The 15,580-nt window shown below is 46.5% G+C and overlaps 4 protein-coding genes across 4 annotated transcripts; 3 read left to right on the top strand and 1 right to left on the bottom strand.

Annotated features, from left to right (window-relative positions):
- Positions 1 to 6,218: 6,218 nt before the first annotated feature.
- LOC149475613 (histone H3) lies at positions 6,219 to 6,968 on the top strand. The gene has a single exon (XM_089712511.1). The coding sequence runs from the start codon at positions 6,327 to 6,329 to the stop codon at positions 6,735 to 6,737; it is 411 nt and encodes a 136-aa protein (XP_089568637.1). The 5' UTR covers positions 6,219 to 6,326; the 3' UTR covers positions 6,738 to 6,968.
- A 297-nt stretch (positions 6,969 to 7,265) lies between these two features.
- LOC149475612 (histone H4) lies at positions 7,266 to 7,894 on the bottom strand. The gene has a single exon (XM_089712715.1). The coding sequence runs from the start codon at positions 7,837 to 7,839 to the stop codon at positions 7,528 to 7,530; it is 312 nt and encodes a 103-aa protein (XP_089568841.1). The 5' UTR covers positions 7,840 to 7,894; the 3' UTR covers positions 7,266 to 7,527.
- A 2,010-nt stretch (positions 7,895 to 9,904) lies between these two features.
- On the top strand, positions 9,905 to 10,845 carry LOC149475611 (uncharacterized). Its single transcript, XM_089713153.1, has one exon. It carries the CDS (start codon positions 9,988 to 9,990, stop codon positions 10,816 to 10,818), a length of 831 nt encoding a protein of 276 aa, XP_089569279.1. The 5' UTR covers positions 9,905 to 9,987; the 3' UTR covers positions 10,819 to 10,845.
- A 1,547-nt stretch (positions 10,846 to 12,392) lies between these two features.
- LOC149475610 (histone H2A) lies at positions 12,393 to 12,989 on the top strand. Its single transcript, XM_089712601.1, has one exon. The coding sequence runs from the start codon at positions 12,427 to 12,429 to the stop codon at positions 12,799 to 12,801; it is 375 nt and encodes a 124-aa protein (XP_089568727.1). The 5' UTR covers positions 12,393 to 12,426; the 3' UTR covers positions 12,802 to 12,989.
- Positions 12,990 to 15,580: the final 2,591 nt, after the last annotated feature.

The raw sequence follows: 15,580 nt of genomic DNA, 5'->3' as shown, positions 1-15,580 counted from the left end.
TGATAATTCTCCTATCTTATAGAAATTTTCCTTTCTTATGGAATAATCAACTTGAAGATTACTCGAGATCTCAAAAACGGCGCAACGGATTTTGATGCGGTTTATTTTAATAGATATAATTTTTAAATGTTCATAAAATTTGCAACCGAACGAGGCCGCGGCGAATTTCTAGTTAGGTATATTATGAACGTATTATGTATTTGTTGGTATTTTTTTTTTTAGTGCTGTTTTGTTTTGGTATACGAAAATACCTATGTAGAGTATGAAGTAAAATAAATATAGTTTGAAAAACTAAAAAACACGCTTTCAAGTTAGATACTTACCACTAAAAAGTAGAAAATAATAATTCTTTAATCTTGTAATCAAGCAATAACCAAGACATATTTTATTTTTGAACGCATTTTTATGAAACTTTGCACCTATGTAGAGTATGTATGAAGTAAAATAAAAAAGTAGAATAATTTCCATCCATTTTGGATAAGACCGTACATGTAAATTTAATGAATAGATCCAGTACGACCATACCATAATGACGAACATAACAATATTATGACATGGGCTGTGTATGACATTGACAATATTATGACAGTGCAGATTGCACATTGCACATTGAAGATCGTTTTTCTTTTTTTTTTTTTGTTTTCGAGTTCGAGTAGTTAATTTTGCATCAGGAATCGTGCAAATCCAACACAAAACTTTGATTATTATTATTTTATCTCTCTTTTCTCGACATACACACCGCGCGAACGGTTACTTATCGATGTCTCTCTCGCACTCGACTACGATGAATAACGAAACGGAGACGAGTGTACCTAATGTGTTTATAAAAACGGCGTCGTACGCGTTTTCGTACACGACATACCGGGTTTGGCACTCGAGCTGAGCACTCGTGCTTAGCAAGAGCGCCTACCTGCCGTCTATTGTTCTCCGTAGAGACGGGGGACCGCTACCTGAGATTCGCCGAAAGGCAAATTCCGGGAAGTGACCCGCGCCTTTGTTGTGAACAATAGCGACCGATAAGCGACCGGTCCCACCCCGCCTGCTCAGGTAGTTTACTACCTGGTCAGTCGCGGTGCAACCGCAGCTGCACTCGCAGCGTACAACTAATTCTTGTTTCTCGACGCGCCAATCGCGGTTTCTCCGTTGCCCACCTAACGGTGTCAAACGGGCTTCGGAGAAATTAACACCATCCGGTGGAAGTATCTGTGGGGCGCAGATACCGCACGTTTGTATAAACGGCGTACAGCCTCACCGCTTCGGGAGCTTTTCGGTGACTGTGAGTCCGGGGTCCTCTTAGTAGGCACTGCCACGGCGGGCAGGTACTCCAACTGCTCGCTAGCGCCCGGACTCGGCCGAAAACTACTCCTGACGGGTCCACGTCACGCTTTCGCAGGGGGTCACTCCAAGACCTCTGCGAACTGTTAGGTAGTGACAACCTCACCCCGCTATCACCAGCGGGACGCACCAAACACACCACACACACATACATACGTGTAGGCACACAACCCCCCCCCCCGCCCGGAAGCGGGGAGGGCCGCTAGGACGACAATTAGGAAAAATTAAAAACCGTTAGGATGTCCGATTCGTTGGAGGACCTAGATATAAAAGCCTTTATGGCTTTCTTAGTCAGGGAGAACCCGGAGGTGCTGGATGCATTTAAAGCACACAGCGCCGCCGGGGCTCAAAAACTTGCCGCGCCCGTTGCGCAACCGTTAAGGGACTCTCCTGAGTCCCCACCGCTGTCCCCAGTGGCAGTCGAAGCGGGGTTCGAAGCCCCGACCGTTATGGAGTGCGAGAGCGCTCCAGAGTCGATAGTATCGGAGGCGGAGTCCTCAAATTCGTCAGACGGCTTCGAAACCGTCACAAATAAAAAGAGACGCAAACTAAAAAATGCTGCTCCGCCCGCCAAACGGAACGCGACCGTTCGCGATTCCGCGCGCGCCGAATCTAGCCGTGCGCCCCCCGCCCCTCAGGCATCCGCCCCTCAGGCACCCGAAGGCCCGACCGCGGGCAACGCCGCGACGCGCAAACCGCCCTCCCCTCCCCCCGTCTACGTGAGGGATAAGTCCGCGTGGCTGAAGATCTCAGCCTACCTAGACAATGAAGGTATCCCCTTCAAAGCTCGTCCAACTAAGGACAACATTCGAGTTCAGTTATTAACGTCTACCCATCACAGGGTTTTCACTTCATATTTAAGAGACCAAAACATAGGCGGTCATTCGTTCCCCCTTCCGGAGGAACGCTCTTTAAGAGTCGTTATAAAAGGGATCCCCAAAGAGATCTCTGCCGATCAAGTCTTCAATGACTTGAAAGACCAAGGTTTCCCTGTGCAGGAGTGCTTCCGCATGCACAATAGAATCACTAAAGCACCATATGACATGGTCCTCGCGGTCCTAGATCGTACCCCGAAGGGTAAAGACATTTTTAAAATGCGGCATTGCTGCAAACTCTCAGGGCTCAAGGTGGAAACACCCGACTCCCACAGCTATATTAGACAGTGTCATCGCTGTCAACTTTACGGGCACTCTGCTCGTAACTGTTTTTCGCGGCCTCGCTGCGTCAAATGTTTAGGCGACCACGGCACGGAGGATTGCACGAGGTCCAAAGATTTGCCTAATGAGGATCCACCGTCCTGCGTACTATGTGAGACTTCGGGTCACCCCGCGAACTACCGGGGTTGCCCGAAGGCTCCCAAACACAGGGCGGGGGGTCGCCAGAAGGCGAACAAACCTCGCGGGATCGCCCGCGCCGGGGCTCAACCCCCACAACCAAAGCCGGTCTTTATACCGGCTCCACCTCCCAAGACAAACGCTTGGACGAAACCTCCGTCACTAGTGACGCAGGCCCAGTCGAGCGTGGCGGTGCCGCCTTCAGCGGCTCCCGCTATACATATAGCACCGAAGCCCTCAGCTAAAGTGCACACACCCGAATTAGACTTGCCTGACGAGTCTATCGCAAACCTCGTATACTTAATGAATTATATTCATGAAATCAACTTTGATGAGGTAAATCTAGTTGCAAACCAACTTAGGAATGCCAAAAGCAGCCTAGAGAGAATCCATATATTAGCAGCTCATAGGGAGTTGGTAATAAAACTCAACAAGACTCCCTAATGGCTACCACAAGTAGAATTAAACCTAGAGCGATCTCCGTAGTTACTTTTAACGCGGACGGCCTTCTCAAACAGACTAACTTAGTTAGGGACTTTGTCACTAGACGGCGTGTCGATGTGCTAGTAATGCAAGAGACATTCCTTAAGCCTTTTAACCGCAATCCGCGTATCGCCAACTACATGTTGGTGCGTAACGACCGCGTAAACAGCCCCTTAGGCGGCACCCTTATATATTACAGAAGGGCCTTGCACTGCACGCCCATCGACACGCCGCCTCTAATTAACTTAGAAGCCACAGTGATCAAGGTGTCTATGACCGGTCATCAACCCGTCATAATCGCCTCGGTCTATCTCTCACCGTCAAAGGCAATCTTGGAGAGCGATCTCAGAGCCTTGCTTGCACTGGGCGACTCGGTCATTCTGGCCGGCGACCTCAACTGCAAGCACTGGAACTGGAATAGCTCCTACGAGAATGCCAATGGCAAACGACTAGACCGACTGACTGACCTACTTAACGTCACGATTGTAGGCCCCTTAGAACCGACTCATTTTCCGAAGAACACGGGACACAGACAGGACGTGCTCGATGTGGCGGTGATGCGGAACGTGACGCTACAGTTGCGCTCCGTTGAAACGTTGCACGAGCTCGACTCTGATCACAGGCCCGTGTTGTTCGAACTGGGTCCCCCCGATAGCACCACCGTAGAGTACATGACGAAGGTAGACTGGCGAAAGTTGCACGAGGCCTTACAGCCCGTCGACTCGCCAGAGCTGGAGTCGGTACCTGACAAAATCGACACGGTCGTAGAGGCGCTCGACGCGGTCTCCTCGGTCACCAGCCACATTCAATCCAAGATTGAATACGCGTCCCGGCGGGTCCCCGTTGGCCTCGGCCACCGGTTGGATCTGCCCCCGGACGTACGAAGGCTGGTGGGCGATAAGAACGCGGCGACGCGCGCCTACGACCGAGCACCGACAGACGAAAACCGTAGAATACTTCGTTCCTTACAGAGAGAGGTAAGAGAGCGAATTCACGAATTACGCAACGAGCGGTGGGACTCTTTACTTAGCGATCTCTCTCCCTCGCACACCGCCTACTGGCGGCTTGCGAGGACTCTCAAATCTGATGGTATTGCCGCCACGCCACCGCTCATTCGCCCTGACCAACCTCCCGCTTTTGACGATTTTGAGAAGGCCGAATGCTTAGCTGACAGTTTAGAGGAACAATGTTCCCCCAATCTCGACATGACCGACTCGACTCACATTAACGTAGTTAATCAAGAGATCGCACGTTTTACCGAAACCCCTCGTATCGATGCCGAGCCCTTGTCACCAACGACGGCCACCGAAGTAAAATCACTCATCAAGTCACTTGCCAATAGGAAGTCCCCAGGCGGAGACTCTATTCCCAATAGAGCTCTAAAAAGCCTGCCGCCCGCCCTTATCGCTCTCCTAGTAGCCACCTTTAATTGTCTCCTGGCCAATTGTACCTTCCCCGCTAAGTGGAAGGAAGCAATTGTGATCGGGATCCACAAACCGGGCAAACCCCGGAACGTGGCATCTAGTTACCGTCCCATCAGTCTCCTCAGCTCTCTGGGGAAAATCTATGAGAGAATCATCTCTAAACGCCTCTGGGACGCAGTCATTGCCAAAAAGCTGCTCCCGGACGAACAATTCGGCTTTAGGCGAGCTCACTCATGTCCTCACCAAGTACACCGCATCACGGAGTACATTCTCGCGGGCCTCACCCGCCTCACACCCCACAGAACGGGAGCGGTCTTCTTTGACGTAGCGAAGGCGTTCGACAAGGTCTGGCACAACGGTTTGATTTACAAACTGCACACTCTCGGCGTGCCAGACAGTCTCGTGTTCATCATACGAGACTACTTGTCTAACCGGTCCTTCCGCTACAGACTAGACGGCACGCTCTCGTCTTCACGTCCCATCCAGGCCGGAGTCCCTCAGGGCTCCGTCTTGTCGCCCCTCCTATTCGCGCTATACACTAGCGACATCCCTAAGCACGATAAAGTGCAACTATCCCTCTTCGCGGACGACACGGCACTCTACGTGTCGAGTCCATACCGCAAAAGAATAACTCCACTCCTACAATCCGCGACCGATGCACTAGGCAAATGGTTTCGCAAATGGGGTATCACTGTGAACCCCGACAAGAGCGCCGCCGTGCTCTTCAGGCGCGGCGGCCCCGAGGCCATAGATAGTGTCAAACTCTATGGCCAAGTCATTCCGTGGCAAAAGCACACCAAATTCTTAGGCGTCACTCTAGACGCACACATGTCATTTAAAGCCCACATTAAGGCAGTCCGTAAGAAAGCCAGCTATGTTCTTAGCCGGCTCTATTACCTTATAAACAGTCGCAGTAAAATGTCCCTTAGACATAAGGTGACACTTTACAAAACGGTGGTCCGTCCTATCCTCACTTATAGTAGTGTAGTTTTCGCGCATTGCGCCCCCAGCTCCATACACAAGCTCCAGACGATTCAGTCGCGGTTCATGAGAACGGCGACTGGAGCGCCCTGGTTCGTGCGTAACGTGGACCTACATAGGGACCTAGAACTCCCCACCATAGCCCAATGGATGAAGCAAGCGTCTAAGCGCTACTTCGACAAGGCTAAAAACCACCCCAACCCATTGGTGACAAAGGCCATCGCATACGTCGCGAATCCCGATCCCACTCGTCGTCGCAGGCGGCCAAGACACGTCTTGGACGACTCCGACGACGACATTACCAAAGCCAACGCACGGCTAGACTCGGCGATTGAAGTCCAACGTCGAACCAACCGCGACACCGCACACACCACAGCAGAAAGCGTACACCGTCTTCGCCGGCGAAGACGAGGTCCCTTGTTCCGCGTTCCCGCGCCCACCCGGGTGAGCGCCCGTCCGATTAGGGCCCTTCTGGCCTCCTCCACTCAAGCGACAGCTCAAGCCGAGGTTCGTGGTCCCCGTCAAGGGGGGACGCCCTTGTGCATGTCGCTACCAGGGTGAACCTTCAGTTCACCCCCGCGTCCGCGTTAAAATGTAGAAGCCCTTCTGGCTAACATTGAGAGACACCACACAAAAAAAAAAAAAAAAAAAAAAAGCGTTTTCGTATTCATTCGAAGCGCAACCACTTCTCCGTGCGGTCGTATTTGTTGTTTTATTTCTCTATAATAAATATAGTGAATTCGAATTTCGAACAAGCCCCCCGGTCACAATGGCTCGCACAAAGCAGACCGCTCGCAAGTCCACCGGTGGAAAGGCGCCGAGGAAGCAGCTCGCCACCAAAGCGGCCCGCAAGAGTGCGCCCGCAACCGGTGGCGTGAAGAAGCCCCATCGCTACAGGCCCGGCACGGTTGCTCTGCGTGAGATTCGTCGCTACCAGAAGAGCACTGAGCTACTGATCCGCAAGTTGCCGTTCCAACGTCTCGTCCGTGAGATAGCGCAGGACTTCAAGACCGACCTCCGCTTCCAGAGCTCGGCCGTCATGGCCCTGCAGGAGGCGAGCGAAGCGTACCTCGTAGGTCTATTTGAAGACACCAATCTGTGCGCTATACACGCTAAGAGAGTGACCATTATGCCAAAGGACATTCAATTGGCCCGCCGTATCCGTGGTGAACGCGCCTAAGATCCGTTTGTTGTTTGCATTGTTCGTGTCTCGTGTCGTGTCGTGTGGTGTGTGGTTTCAATATGAAATAACATAACATAACATGACATAGCACAGAGGACACGTCATCGGACATCGAATGTTAAAAAAAAAGGCCCTTTTCAGGGCCGCACGTGATTCATTTTAATAGTAGGTACCTAACCTAACTATAAACGTTTTCCACTGTGCAGTAACGGAAACATACAACGAAATATCTAATAATATAATGATAATATTGTTATGAGAATGATAAAATGTATTAATATTATTATATTACTATTATAAACAGAAAACTTACCTACCTGATGAATTTTAGATTTTAGTAATGTAATCATTCAGTAGCCATTAACTTTAAATTCTTCTAATGAAATAGTTTTATTTAATATTATAAATGCAAAAGTTGTTGATGGATGGACGTATGTATGTATGTACCTATGTGTTGAACCGATTACAATGAAATTTAGCACACATAATAATAGAGAGATAATAGAGTACAAGTGAAATGATAGTGAGTGTTGTAGTTTTGCGCGCGTGGGGAAACATATCCATAATACAATAATATATAATATTGTGGAATTAATGAATCGTATGCGGCCCTGAAAAGGGCCTTTTTGTTGTTAATTTGTTTGTTTCAAAATCATCGCCGTGGTGGTCGTACGCCCATCTTTATTCGTACCAAGAATAATAATTATTAAAACGCCGAATCGATTGCATGGAATAATTATTGACGTACGTACGAACGGACGGACGATCTTTGAAGTAACACAATTAATTAACCGCCGAATCCGTAGAGGGTACGTCCCTGACGTTTCAGCGCGTACACGACGTCCATTGCGGTGACGGTCTTCCTCTTTGCGTGCTCGGTGTAAGTGACGGCGTCACGGATCACGTTCTCAAGGAATACCTTGAGAACGCCGCGCGTCTCTTCGTATATCAAACCGGATATACGCTTGACGCCACCCCTGCGAGCGAGACGACGGATCGCGGGCTTCGTGATACCCTGGATGTTGTCACGGAGCACCTTCCTGTGCCGCTTAGCGCCACCTTTTCCGAGCCCCTTGCCTCCTTTACCGCGGCCTGTCATATCGCCGACTGTCTTGCGTTATTCTACTCGTTTACTTGCTTACTCGCTGCGTGCCCGAAAGCTTGTGCGCTCCGCGCCATTTCATGTCGGACTTTTATACACACACATTATACACGCGTTTCGCTCGGCTCGCCCTCGACGCGCGACGGAGACGGATAGATATATCGTGCATATCGAGGGACTGCGTTAATAATCTTTGAATAATAATAATAATAACTCAATCACAACAATTGACAACATTTCATTTTTTAATCGCATATTTTAAGAGAAATTAAATAAAAAAAAAAATAACGATAAATGTGATGATGACGTCATACATACGGAGGAATAAAAAATAAAAATACTATCACATTTACACTAGACATTAACAGGGTAGGTATGGCATGTGTCAAATTTCATATTAATGTAATTTTTGTGAATTATTATATAAATAAGTAGCTTGAAATTTTTTGAAATGTATATAATAGATCGTCATTACTTAATTAACTTACTTGTGTTGTTATCATTATCCTTCTAATATTATAAATGTTACTATTTCACGCAAATATTACTGAACTGATTACAATGAACTTGGATTAACACATAGGATAGGTTTTATCCTGTTGAAAAAAAAAAATAAAAATCGACACAGCAAATTAAATAAGTAATTATTATTAACCAACTCTCTATCTATAAATATAGATCCCTCGTAGTTATTAAGTATAGTAGAGCCATTTTAAAATAGGCAACATTTGACAGTTCAACAAAATTCAACAACGTAACCTAGTAACGACGACATAGAATAACAAGATATTTCGTTTTGTTAGAACTGCACATTTGCTTAACTTTTTTCAATTACGACTACATAATATTAATTATAATAATAATGACCGATAAAAGTATTTTTTTTTTTTTAAGATTTCATTTTACTGATAAACCATTCTAAACATAATAAATACCAGAGACGTTACTCTAAAAATCGAAATCTGACATCTAGAATCGAATGCTTCACTTTAATCGATGTTTACTGCGCTCAGGTGCATTACGAAGATTTAAGGAATCTACAACGGTACGACAATAATAATTCATCAAAACATGGATACGTCATTGTCGCTATTGAATTAATCGTAATTGCAGTTGATGATGATGATATTATATATAAGTAACTTAATGATTAGGTAAATAATAAACTATTAATTAACTACCTACATTCGTGTTATTATCGATTCGTCATAATATTGTTACTACTCCTCTGTCTATTATTTAGGTATTGCTTATTATGCGTTATTATGCGACGATATTAAGTTAACACAATAATAATATTATAATAAATACGCAATTGTGAATCGTAGTCTCGTTCTCGCGCGGCCTATATAATATTTTGACAATATTAAAACGTGCGGGCGTTGCGGTGTGGTGTGCGTACTATGTACCTACTAGCTGTTAGTACCTGTGACTGTGAATATAATATTGTGACAAATATGTGACATTTATTTATAATATTGTCATTTCGTTATTGTGGCACATTCGTATTGTTATTATTTTTGTATTTAAAGGACGTTAAACATATTCGACCGATCGCCGAACTGTGTGTGTAGCCGGCCGCGCGGTCGTCGTTTGCGTTATGCTGTTCTACAACAGGTCACATTCATCCCCCTAAAAACCGTCGCAAACATATTATATGGCGATTACGAATAGTTTCACCTTAACGTCTGTATATCAGTGTATTGAGAGAGCCTTTTTCGAAACGACAATCGGTTTAATTACAGGTGAAATGATAATTTTAAAGTTGACACCGCGCACGCGGATAGCCCTTGGCAAAATTTAAACGTCCATCGCTATCGATGCGCTCCTCGAGCGTCGCGCGGGCTTGCACACTACGAGGGCCGATCTCAAAAGGGACGAGAAACATGTGAAACGTATACTTTTAAACGTTAATTTCACGTAAAATATACGTTCGAACGGAGGCATGTTAGTGAAAAGTTTCAAGCGCGACCGCGAGAAAACGTATCTCGATTGCACGGTTCCCCGTGAGGTAAACCGTCCAGTCGATTCCTACACTAGCGACACCGTACGTCGAATACAGTGAAACCTACTAAGTACTACTTATATATACTAATTATTATTACATACTATTGTCGACGTAAAGTTGAATTTTAATTAACAAAAATGGCAGACACCGCAGTCGAAACTGAAACTCCGGCGCCAGCGTCGACGCCCGCGAAGAAAGCGCCCAAAGCATCAGCAGCAGCAGCAGCAGCGGCGTCGGGAGGAGCCAAGAAAGCGGCCAAAGCAAGATTGGCGCACCCGAAGACGTCGGAAATGGTGAACACTGCTATCAGCGATCTCAAAGAGCGTAGCGGCTCTTCCCTGCAGGCGATCAAGAAGTACATATCGGCCACGTACAAGGTGGACGCGGATAAACTGGCGCCGTTCATTAGGAGATATCTCAAGGGCGCCGTCGAATCCGGCACGCTCGTTCAGACGAAGGGCAAGGGCGCATCTGGCTCGTTCAAACTGGAGTCAAAGTCCTCCGCGGCCAAGAAGAAGACCTCTCCGTCGAGCGGAGCCGCCGGCAAGGGCTCCGGAGCGGCGGCGGCCGTCAAGGTGCGCAAATCTGGCGGCGGTGGCAAGGCGCAAGCGGCCGCCAAAAAGACGGCCGTCAACGCAGGCAGCAGGTCCAAGAAGGCGGCGGCAGCCGCCGCCGCAGCAGCGGCCGCAGACTCGTCGTCCTCGCCGTCCAAGTCGAAAGCGTCAGCGGTGAAAGACAAGAAAGTAGCTGCAGGCAGAAAGAAGCCCGCCGCGGCCGCCAAGAAGGCGCCGGCTGCGGGCAAGGCGGCCGCAAAACCCGCCGCAGCAGCGTCGGCCGCCGCGCCGAAGGCTAAGAGGAGTGCCAAACCGCCGACGAAGAAGCCGAAGGCACCGAAACCGAAGAAAGCGGCAACGCCAAAATCCAAAGCGGCCACCGCCAAGAAAGCCTCGGCCGCGTCCAAGAAGTGAACGTGTGGTGTGCGTGCAATCGATCAATCGCAAGCGCAAGCGCAACCTAATTCGACTTCGACGAAGGTTAAGGTTGGAACTGGTTATGCAGTGCAGCGGCGACGGCGAGTGCATCGGGCACAAGTCTCAGCAAAATAGATACATATTATATATTATCTATCGCCAAAAAGCCCTTCTCAGGGCTAACATATATTTTCGAATGCGCACTCACTACGAACGTTAACGTTTCCTTCCAATTTGCGAGGACGAACAAGCAACTTGTAGGTACCTACACAATAAAACTACAATTATTACAATTTTACAAATTACATAATAGTTATGTAACATCATAATATATTATAGTAGCAACTAGCAACATGCATGCACAATATAATAACAACAAGAAAATCAAATCTACTACTAACTAATCTACAGCTTTACGTTAGGTTAGGTTTAGGTTTAGGTTTAGGTTTAGGTTTAGGTTTAGGTTTAGGTTTAGGTTTAGGTTTAGGTTAGGTTAGGTTAGGTTAGGTTAGGTTTCTTAAAAAAAAACTACACAGAAATAGGAGCCCCGCGAAGCGGGGCTCCGTCGACGCGCAATGAAATAAGGAATAAATAAAAAAACATCAAAATATACCTACGTAATACGTACGGTAAACACACACGTTACTTTTTACCTTCAACTTGCAAAATAAAATATTATGTAACTATTCATCGCACACTGCAACACGCTACCACACAGACAGACACAGACACAGACACAGACACAGACACAGACACAGCACAGACACCGCCCGCCCGCCCCACACCAGCGCACGCCGCCCGACCGACCGCCCGCCCGACGCCCGACTCCCGATAGTACATTTTACCGAAACTTACTAAATACCTACTCTCTAAAATCTATACATACCTACTGCTATGAATAATTATTAATTATTATTGATGGTTGTCTAGACAACACAGTCTGTTTCTGTCACCTGACAAGTTACTTTAAAAACAATCAACCACGGTACAGATACAAACTGTCTTTTCGACATCGTCATAGATTGTGACGTACGTACTAATCATTATTATTATGAGTAACTAGCGGTCCGCCCCGGCTTCGCCCGTGGTACATGTTTACGTTTTCTCTACGTAAGAACCATCCTCGTACTTCAAGGAATATAATAAAAAAAAAAGAATTATCGAAATCGGTTCAGCCGTTCTCGAGTTATGCGCTTACCAACACATGTTGCGATTCATTTTTATATATAAGAAGAAGAAGAAGAAAGAAGAAGAAGAAGATAATAATATTTGGGGATGCTGTACACTGAATCAAAAAAAAAAAAATATCATTTTGCATGTATGTTAAGAGATGAAGCCTCGCTTAAATAAAAATATAAATAAAATATGTACATAACAATATAAATTATTATTATTTGACACGGTCGTGTTCACTGCGCATCGCTCGTCGTTTGTGTTCGCTCGCATTTCACGGCGTCATGCCCACCGCAATCACTAGGACGCGTAGCCGTTATATATTAAATCAGATGGTGTCTTAAAAAAAAAACATACTTTAGTGATCGGCGCGTATCGTTGTACGTATCAGTTTTTCGTTTATTATAATATTATCAAAGAAAACGGTAAATAATGTCTGGACGCGGTAAAGGCGGTAAAGTGAAGGGGAAGGCAAAGTCACGTTCCAACCGTGCCGGTCTGCAGTTCCCCGTCGGCCGTATTCACAGATTGCTCAGGAAGGGCAATTACGCTGAGCGCGTGGGCGCCGGTGCCCCGGTCTACCTGGCGGCCGTGATGGAGTACCTGGCGGCTGAAGTTCTCGAGTTGGCCGGCAACGCGGCGCGCGACAACAAGAAGACTAGAATTATTCCGAGACATCTGCAATTGGCCATACGTAACGACGAAGAGCTGAACAAGCTCCTCTCCGGCGTGACCATAGCACAGGGCGGTGTATTGCCTAACATTCAGGCTGTGCTGCTGCCCAAGAAGACGGAGAAGAAGGCCTAATTGGATTGCATTGCATTTACCAATAACGCTACAATTACATATTTTTATGTATGTTCATCATAATATTATGAATTGTTCAAAAGGCCCTTTTCAGGGCCGCAATATATGTCTTGACAACAACGATAGATAGAGTTTCTAGCAGCCTAAACTCTCATCTCTTCAGTGATCGTTTACCATTTGACACGTACCAGAACATGAATAATATTAATCTATGTGTTTCGCCCGCATTTAATATTATATTATAATATAGCCTTTAACCCTAGAACCGTATCCATATTAGAATTTCATTAACGCTACCCAGGTGTACAAGACGTGTAGGTACCCCGATGAAAAAAAAGTAACATTCATTTGAGTATTTTTAATTTAATTTATAATGGCATTTTTGTATTTGATCAGTAGTTCCTGAGATTAGCGCGTTCAAACAAACAAACTCTTCAGCTTTATAATATTAGGATATAGATAAGAATTATACATAATTATTATAGATGTTTAGTTTATAATAAACCTTCTTGTTGAACGCATCAAAATCCGTTCCATTTTATGTTTGTTTGTAATATATATAATAACTAGCTGTGCCCCGCGGTTTCACCCGCATTGCTCCGCTCCTATTGGTCTTAGCGTGATTATATATAGCCTATAATAGCCTTCCTCGATAAATGGGCTATCTAACACCGAAAGAATTTCTGAAATTCGATTAGTAGTTCCTGAGATTAGCGTGTTCAAATAAACAAACAAACAAACTCTTCAGCTTTATAATATTAATTATAGATAATGTTCGTTCGTTAATCGTTTTCGTCAAGCGGGAAACTTGGAATATTGAAACTGTTTGGCGAGGCGAGCAACTGTTTTCATACTTCGTATTGTGTAAGCTGGAAATTTAAATAAATGTTAAATCAAGTAAAATTTTTAATAAATAGGTACTTGCTATTGTTTGGATACTATAGATTTATTTATTTATCATTTTATTTGATTTTGATATTTTATTTAAAGAAAAACCCGTTCCCGTAGGATTTCCGGGATAAAACCTTCTAATCTTATGTCCTTTCTCGGGTATCAAAATATCTCTAAGTATACCAAATTTCATGCAAATTGGTTCAGTAGTTAAGGCGTGATTGAGTAACAGACATACAGACAGAGTTACTTTCGCATTTATAATATTAGTATGGATAACAACAAACAATTGATGGAAAATTACCATACCTTTCAATGCTGCCTGCCTTTCAATTTTCTCGGTTTTGGAGACGACTGTATATTATGTTTTTATGTTTCCATATTATGCTTTCCAGAAATAAAGACGATGCTTAATTTGTGTGTGCACATGCATGCACATTTTTGTGGTTATCCTAAAAACAAATTAATAATAAATTATATACCATCATGATTAAGCTCGATATTTTTATACATGTTACATAATTTTTTTCACTCACAACCATTTTATTATATTAATTATTAATATAACAACGCGATGCGATTTCATGTACTATCTTTGAATCAATATTATAATTATTTTGACAGACATCGTCAGTTTGATTTATTGGTGTCAATTTAAAAAAAAAAAGAAAAGTTTAACACAAATAAGGTTTCATATCTTTAATTAAGTTAAGATATTAAATAAAATCCTCCTTGGTGATTCCCAATTCGACTGTAGTCTGTACTGTTATTTTACCTCAGCCTTATGTGATTTAAAAAAATAAATAAAATGCCAAATGTAAACATCTAAATGATTCACCGCATGTTCACCGCCCACTGTGTGGAGGGGACGCTTACGCTCCACGGTATTGGCCGATAACCAAAAGTGCTAGCTCGCATTACTAACCGACGGCCGTAACGCCGTGTGGCGCGATCTAGACCGGTTTTTGAACCGAAAAATTTTATAAGCTGCGCGGATGGCTAGCGTCATATATTGAAATGAGAAGAGGAGACCTGGCGCGAATGCCGCCCGGCTGTTGGGAGGAGCCATCGCCGGAGGACGAGCAGGTCCTGTTAGACAGGCTTGCCTCCGTGCCGATCCCGCCTAGCAAGCCGCGAGCGCGGCGCCGTCGCCTCATCAGTAGCAGCGACGAAGATGAGGAGCCGGTCGAGTCGGCACAGGCCAAGCGGCCTTGCCAGACTCCCGCCCTCACCGTCGCCGCCCCCGCCGTCGCCACTGCGATGGATACTACCAGCGCGCCCGCACCGCAACCCGCCACCTATGCCGCGGTAAGTGCAGGCGCCGCCTCGAGCAAACCGCTCCACCCGCGGGACCCGCGCCGCCCCCGCCGCATCGACGTCGGAGCGGCCGAGGAGCCGCAGCCCGGCCCTTCCGGGCTACAACCGCCGCCAGCAGCAAACCGCGGCACTACGCCCGCGCGGCCGCCCGCGCAGCCGCCCGCGCAGCCGCCCGCGCAGCCGCCCGCGCGCACAGCAGTGCCAACTAGCACCGCAGCTGCCAAAAGGTTCCCGCCTATCATCGTGGAGTCGTTCCCGAACTGGGCGACCCACATGCGGGAGCTAACCCACATAATAGGACACCAGGTGAGCGCGCGCGCCTATGGCACGGGCGTGCGCTTCACCCCAAAAGACGAAGCCGAGTACCGCGCAATCGACCGATACCTGCGCCGCATAGAGGGGGAGGGGACCGACATAAGTTGGTTCTCGTACTCCCCCGAAGCCGAGCGCAGTATAAAGGTGGCGATCCGCGGGCTACCGCATAACACGCAGCCAGACGAGCTGCTTGCCGCGCTGCGCGAATTAGGGTATGACCCAGAGTTCGCGCGGCCCATCCGCGCTAGAAAGGGGC

Source organism: Colias philodice, chromosome 29 (assembly GCF_061535455.1).
Source record: "Colias philodice isolate Cphi_HAF_F1 chromosome 29, ilColPhil1 Martin Lab GWU primary, whole genome shotgun sequence".
NCBI classification, from domain to species: domain Eukaryota; kingdom Metazoa; phylum Arthropoda; class Insecta; order Lepidoptera; family Pieridae; genus Colias; species Colias philodice.
Note: the sequence above shows the minus strand (reverse complement) of the source record. Positions and strands in the feature narration are given on the sequence as shown.